This window comes from Cynocephalus volans, chromosome 1 (assembly GCF_027409185.1).
Source record: "Cynocephalus volans isolate mCynVol1 chromosome 1, mCynVol1.pri, whole genome shotgun sequence".
NCBI lineage: Eukaryota > Metazoa > Chordata > Mammalia > Dermoptera > Cynocephalidae > Cynocephalus > Cynocephalus volans.
In genome coordinates this window covers 4875634-4882647 of record NC_084460.1, presented here as the reverse complement: position 1 = coordinate 4882647, position 7014 = coordinate 4875634, and the positions used below count along the sequence as shown (strand labels likewise).

The following is a 7014-nucleotide window of genomic DNA, read 5'->3' as shown; positions in this document are numbered from 1 at the left end:
TCATACATTCCTCTTTTGATATCCTTACCACTTTCCTTAGGAGAAAAATATCACCTTCCTTGTGTGCAGCACAATCTTAGTTCAGGGCAAAATTGCTGCTAAAAAAAAGTTCCTGGGAACTAGGAATGTAGTTATAAATTGTACACAACTCAAAAGGGAATTTGCTGGAAATAAAACCCCACAGCTCAACAAAAGCAAGTTTGGTTTATTTGAATGGTTTCATTAAATAAGTCTACAAAGGTAACAAACTGAAGCACAAGCGCAATCTTACAAGAAGCGCAACACCCAGAGTTAGTGCAAAATGTACAGTTAACAGCTGCTGAGAAACCCCCAAGGTTTGAATTCAGTTTATTTTTTTAAAACAGTATACATTGTTAAATAATGTAAGGAAAACATTTATAATTCAGAAAGATTTTTAATGTGGAAAAAGATATTCAAAGTGTACTATTAACACAAAAATAATTTAAACAGTTCAGTAGCACTAGTTCATTCCTCTAGGCTTCAGTTATTTCATCCACAGGAGGGGGAAAAATCAACAGTAAATAAAACTAGTTCGTTCTTTTTGTGTATGAGTGAAAAGATCTCAACGTTAAACCAAAATAACAATAATATGCTGCATTTGGCTCCCTCATTTCTCTGGTAGAAGTTTTGTTTCATTCACCTTAGCTGGTCCGTTTCTCATTTACTCAGCACCTTCTTTGTTGTATCCTTACTCTTACCCTCTCCCCGAGAATTATAAGCACAAAATAAATACGTAAACAGTTTTGAAGCAGGGCCTGAGACCCCTACCCTTTTCATTTCTGCCTTCCTAAAACCTTCAGCTCTCCTTTGCGTCTCTGGGGACTAGGCCAACCTGATAAGGAAAACAGGGTCCAGAAAGGAATGAATAGGACTCAGATAGCCACCAGGCTCCTCCTATCGTTGTGGCAAGGTTGTAAGACGTCAGTTTCCCAACTCAGAGTCAAGAGAAGAATCCTAGCCTCTTTTCCATCTTCAGAGATAATAGAGATCCCAAACAGGGCGTATTAGGACAATATTCCTGGAAAGCTCTGAAAATAACAGAACTTCCCATTACAACTAGTCATAGCACTAAATAATACTGGTTGGCTGTGGTTATTACTTAAGGGGAATAGTTATACTCATTGTAATTCTAGAAACAAAGGTGGCACAACAGATTATTATCCTGCAGCCATTTGGAACAGAGGAAATGGGTAGGAATAAGCACTCTTTCCTACAATGCTTATCAATTCAAATGTGGGTCCACTTTCCACAAAACATAGTACCCCAAGCTGAGAAATGCATGGTACATGTGCAACAAGAGGAAAACAATCCAAGCAGTTTTTCTTAGAGCAACTTTCTCCATCTGTGACTTTTGACTATTACCTTTCCCAACTTAAAAACTAGCCCCCACCCCGTCCTCTTTGTGTTCAGCCATTTCTTCTAGGTCTCATCTGTTCAAGCCTAGCTCAAATAAGTAAGGTTTATGATAATCATTGGCCAGGCATCATATTATCTTCAAAACAAGTGCGTGCCTCCATTCTTTAGGCTTTCTTTTTCTCTCAGAACACACTACCCTTAATCTTTTAAATTGCCCAGTGTTGTTGTAATGCCCCTCTCCTCACAATTCCTGAAACAGAACTTTCTGTTTTCAACCACTGATGTCAACTTCTCACCCTACTCATCTTACACTTGCTCTACACAAAATTGTTGAATGACTTGAAAAAATACTTTCAATTTCCCTTTGGCATATCCACTGACGGGGGTCACATGGACCTAAGATTTCCTTCCACATGCCCTTTGCTGATTTGTAAAATTGATGCTAATGGCTGAAGCAATAGAAGTCCAAGGCACTAAAATATCCAGCAAGCAGTACTGGGAGAACAGAAGTATTCAAGTACAGTAATTTATACAATTTTACATTCACATTTATTTATCTAATACAATGGAAATACAAAGGAAAAAGTTAAAGTGTCTCAATAAGTAAAGAACAGAGCTAGCTTTTTTTGAACTTTTTAAACCTTTCATATTTTACTCTTAAAACTACTGTTGTCCAACAACATTTATATATCACAGTGTTTCCACATCAAAACTGATGGCAAAGTTATATGTCCGCAGGGAACTTAATTTTTTTCCTAATTGCTAATGCTGCAGTCAAAGCTGCTAATATCTTTTGCTTAAAGCACTAATGACCTATGATAAGAAAGGGTTGCAACCCCAGTCCCCTGGAATTTTTCACTGGGTTCCAAAGAGCCAAAAAAACCCCAAACAAAAACAAAACAGAGGGTTGGGGGCAGGGTAGGAGAGAGCCCAATGGTTTTTTTTTTTTTTTTTTTGTCTTGTGGTTTAGATTCTTGAGGGAGTAAGGGATTTGGGGTATGTACCAAAATTAAGAGCTCCACCCACTCACTTGAACATACAATGGGGTTTGGTTTTCCACTGAGCTCTCTGAGTAGCTTCCCAATCAACAAGATTCTCATGGCCAGCCCTAGCTTCGCTGTTGGGTACATGTAAGCAAGAAAGCACAGTCTGAAGCTGCCCTGTCACAAGAAGCTGCTCTTTCCTTCTCATTCCACTCCAACAAATGGAGGGGAGGGAGACTCTCCACTCTGAGGGCTGAAAGCAGTATTAAAAACATTCCCTTCTCACAAGAAATAACCAGTTAAATGCAGCACTAGTAGTTAGTATATAGGCTACTTTCCCATTCTCACCTCTCACCCTCCCCTTAGCATTCCATCTCCTGCCCCTACATCTACTCAGTTAATGTCTCTAGGTCTAAGTGGTCCGCAGGTTGGAACCTGGGGGGTTGCTGATGGATTTTTGCAAATTGCTGATGCTGAAATTCTGCAAGGAAGCAGTTCCCATGGGTTGGAACTGGCCAAGTGGCTGTGGTGCTGGGCCACCCGTCCCACTCCACTGAGTGCCAAATGGGGCAGCTGGAAAACCATACTGCTGTGGGGGGCACATAGACTTGGTGAAGTGACCTAGAGAGGTAGCTGATGCTGCAGAGATGGGGGCAGAGCCACCCACGTTCGAGGTCATGGAGATGCACAGCTGTCCAGGTGCAGAGAACTTCCTTGCCATTCCAGGGCCCTGAAAACAAAACAATTACATGTAAAGTTTCGTGTGAGCCTAACACCCACGGATGTAAGATGGGTGGCACTAAAACACCACTCTAGAACTGGGATTATTCTGTTATTATGAGGAACAGCAAAACAAAACGAAGCCTTCCATAATGTTTACTGGCTTTTTATTCTTACCAAATAGAACTCTTCTGATTAGGAGGGGAGGGTGTCATGTGTCTGTGGGTGTACGCACATGTAGTTCAGGGTGTTGAAGGAAAAGGGAAGAATAAAAAACTGATCTAGCTAAAAAGAAGGTAGAGATTCAGGAAAGGAAAAATAAAAGGGTATCTGGGTAATTTTTACCATGTTTTTCTAAGTGTTAAAATTCATGCGCTGCTAAAGAAGGTGGTGGTATAGAACATCAAGTACCAGCCTCGGCAGTTTACATCACTTGGTTCAGATGTATGTCAGGTGTTCTGACACAAACAGGGAAGACCCACCTCATAATTCATGTGTCCTTTGCTTCCTCTCCTGCCTGAAAGGTTCATGGCATCTCGGGCCCAGTTGTCTACCAACTTGTGCAGGTCATCTGTGAACGTGCCCTTCCTGCTGGACGTCATGGCAGGAGGCTGAGCTTGGGCGGCCTGGCTGCTCACTGTTCCCCCAACGGCATTTGTGCTGCTGGTCCCTAGAGTTATAAGGAGCCACAGAACACAAGCATTAAATGGAGTCTGGTTATCATTTCAGGGAGAGGGAAAACTTCACAGGATGATAAATGGCAAGCCACAGAATGGGAAGAGGGTGAACTGGGAAGCCATGCAAGAAAGGAAGATTCCAAGGTTTTATTCAGCTATTTGTTCTGGCATAATAGAGTAATGAAACCGGTTTCTCTCCAGTAGCTGCGGATACGGCTGAACAACTCAGGATGCTGACAGGCACAAAGGGCCTGTGTATAAGTGTCGTAGAGTACTGGGACTGCCAGCCAGTATGCATTTCCAGCATCACACAATGAGGGAGGTGTGAGATGGCTAACAAGGCTAGTTGCTCTGGAATTCTGCAGAATGCAGGGCAAACAATGATTTCTTATGCACTGGGTAGGGTTAAAGCAGGAGTGGGAATGCAAAGATAGATGCTTAGCTAAGGAGAAGACGAGGTTCCTGAACCAAGTGGATACTGCCACGTTCTTTAGCCATTCTTTAACAGAAAGAGGTAATAAGAGTAGCACATTCTGTTCAAAAACTTCTTCATGTGGACCCATAAATATGAAATTGTAAACATAAACTTGGGAGGAGTTAAGACTTCAATCTCTTCCAATTTTCCATGAGTAAAGAACAATTACTCAAGAGCAAGGGACTATATGGTGTGCCTGCGTCTTTCAACTCCAGGAAGACATGGTTTTCCTGAAGATGACCTCAGTTTCAATTGGTTCAATGATTTTCACCCCTTCTCCCCACTCTTCCCAGAACAGCAAGCACTCCCACGTAGAAGCGACAGGAAAATTCAGCTGAGGCAGGGTGCGGGGAGGAGGAAGCTTTGAGGCTGTGGTGAAGGAGGAATTCTATTTCTATGGTTTGATGAGAAAGGAAGAAGGAATCTGTGTCCTGCCTGATTTCGGCTCTGCTGGAGGGCACACTGAAGATTATTCGAAGAGGCACGTTTTAGGGAAGAGGGAAAGAAGAGTCATGGTCTTGTTATTTTTTTTCCCCCTCACCCCCTTGTTTCTTACCAGATCTCACATTTGCTATAGAATAAACAAACGTTACTAAAGTAAATTGTGAGCTATTAGGCCTTAAGATACGCAAGTAATGCTGGGGGCTAAATAACTGCACGCATTTTCCTGCTTTCAACGTCAAAGGAGCGCCAGCACACAGCAGCACACCTGAAAGCAACCCTGCCACTTAAAAGCCCTTTTTAAAAAATTCCTTGCTAGCCTGAAGTTAAGTTTATATCCAACCACCCAGAGAGCAGCACACACAAGCATGTTTGTGCTAGAGGAACAGCTAATTTTGAGGTGAAGCTGCAGAGTGAGGAAGGTCACATGCTTCTTACCACTATGGCAAGACACGGAACTGTGTGTCAGCTCACTTCTTGGTGCCCGCTGGAGCCATAAGGGGATTGCTACTGCACAGTGTAAAGGGAAATGCAAGTTCTCCTACAGTACAGAAAACCCAGGTGGAGAGGACAAAAGCACAGGAAACAGCCTTCCTCGAATAGCGAATAGCGAGTGTGAGACAGTGAAGAGGGAAGCACAGGCAGTCAGGATGAGCAGTCATGATAATGATGAAAACCAGAAAGCAAGCACGTCACATGCATGAGGACTGTCATCCTGGCTGAATGATTATTGCTTGGTGAGCTTGGTAATGAGTGAGATAATCAAAACAAAAACCAAATAACCATAAGTGAGCAGGGCTGTCAAAAGCCAAATACAAGAAGCTTGGTAGCAGTGAGCACTGCTTAGTCACAAAGAGCTCATGCCGGGAGTCACACCTCTCTAGTCTGATGCTAATCGCCCTGGATGCTGTGAGGCCCCTTTAGAATTAAATTTCATTTTTCATTTTAACATATTATCCAACAGTGGATTCTGAAAGTGGGGTTTATCCCATGAGGGACAGTCACCCATACAGTTAACCTTATTCTGGCTTCTGTAAACAGGCTTTCTGTTAAAGAATGAAACAAACATATCCCTTTCTAACCAAATATTAACTCCTGGGAAAGGAGACTTGACAGAAGCTAGAAGAGAGGACTTCCAGAGAGTGTGCTGACTAACCTCTACTCCTTTTTTCAGTTCTTCTGAAAAGTGCTGAAAAGTAGTACATATATATATACTTTGGATACCAGGCAGTTTAAGTGTGGCAGTTAAATGTGTTCACAATAGTTATTGTTACTAGGATCTGGGAGTGTGGTGGCAGGGGAAAGGAAATGTATTTTAGCTGGAGAAAATAAAAAATGAATCTTGGGGGTAAACTGTATGAGGTTACTTCAAAAAGTTTATGGAAAATAGAGTGAAAAGATAATACAAATCTTTCCATGAACTTTTTGAAGTACACGCACACAGAGTTTTCTTCTTGACCCTATCTAGAGCCTCACAGGTGAACTGCTGGGTTGTTGAACTATCTGCACTCTAATGAGAAGCCACCAGTATAAGAAGCCATTTATATAGTATATATAAATATACTAAAAGGAGTATATTTCTCTTTTCACCAATCTAGCATATACCTCCCACTACAATGAAAACAATGTTTAGGGCATGCACTTCGATCACTGCTGATTTTCCAGTGGGGTAGAACGATGCCTGGTACATATCTGCTGACTAAAGAACTCTCTTTCCTGTAGGTATTAGCGTCCCCGATTTCCTTATACACATCCATGGGCATTACCAATTTATGACTGTCACAGAGCTAGGCTCACATGAGGTCATCACTGAGAGCATTGACTATGAGGTGATTTCTCAATCTGGAAGAATAGCCAGTAGTTAGCAATTAAGCATGTTAAAGTATATATTAGAAAAGGGTGCAGAGATACATGGAAGTTAGGAATCGAAGCTGAGAGGCTTCAGAGTTCAAGGAACTCATGGATAACAGGCTTTGCAATCAAGGACCAAAAGTAACAGAAAGAAAAGATAATTACTACAGAGCTGGTTGCAAGGACAGACTTTTTTCACCATCTTCCCTGAAGCACAAAGAGAGAGCAATGTGTTAAAGATAAATATCAGTGTAAAATATTTAGAATATCCAAATAGCAATCAAAGGCCCAGCAAGAGAAAGCAGAAGGGGAGACAGATTGGGTAGGACCTGGTAGCCCTTGCCGTAGATATTCTATGGGATGTATCTAACTGGCTGTTGGTCTTAACACGATTATCTTATGGGTGTTGTTAACTGGCTGACAGAAATTGAGTTTCCACACCCAATCTTTGCATCTAAAAGAAATGCCTGCATTAAGGTTCTGGGATGGG

The 7014-nt window shown here is 41.9% G+C and overlaps 1 protein-coding gene across 17 annotated transcripts in view; it reads right to left on the bottom strand.

Moving 5' to 3' along the window:
- Positions 1 to 185: 185 nt before the first annotated feature.
- The window catches only part of WNK1 (WNK lysine deficient protein kinase 1), a 147559-nt gene continuing 140730 nt past the window's right edge, over positions 186 to 7014 (bottom strand). For 8 of the 17 annotated variants that reach the window (XM_063095926.1, XM_063095938.1, XM_063095986.1 and 5 more), the window contains 4 exons: positions 6690 to 6731; positions 5112 to 5183; positions 3563 to 3750; positions 186 to 3090 (listed from right to left, as the gene is read on the bottom strand). In XM_063095926.1, coding sequence (XP_062951996.1) covers positions 2773 to 3090; positions 3563 to 3750; positions 5112 to 5183; positions 6690 to 6731 — 620 coding nt within the window. In that variant the 3' untranslated portion in view covers positions 186 to 2772. Of the gene's footprint in view, positions 3091 to 3562; positions 3751 to 4667; positions 4695 to 5111; positions 5184 to 6689; positions 6732 to 7014 lie in introns of all 17 variants that reach the window. The other 9 variants (XM_063096029.1, XM_063095990.1, XM_063096002.1 and 6 more) reach the window with 3 other exon arrangements.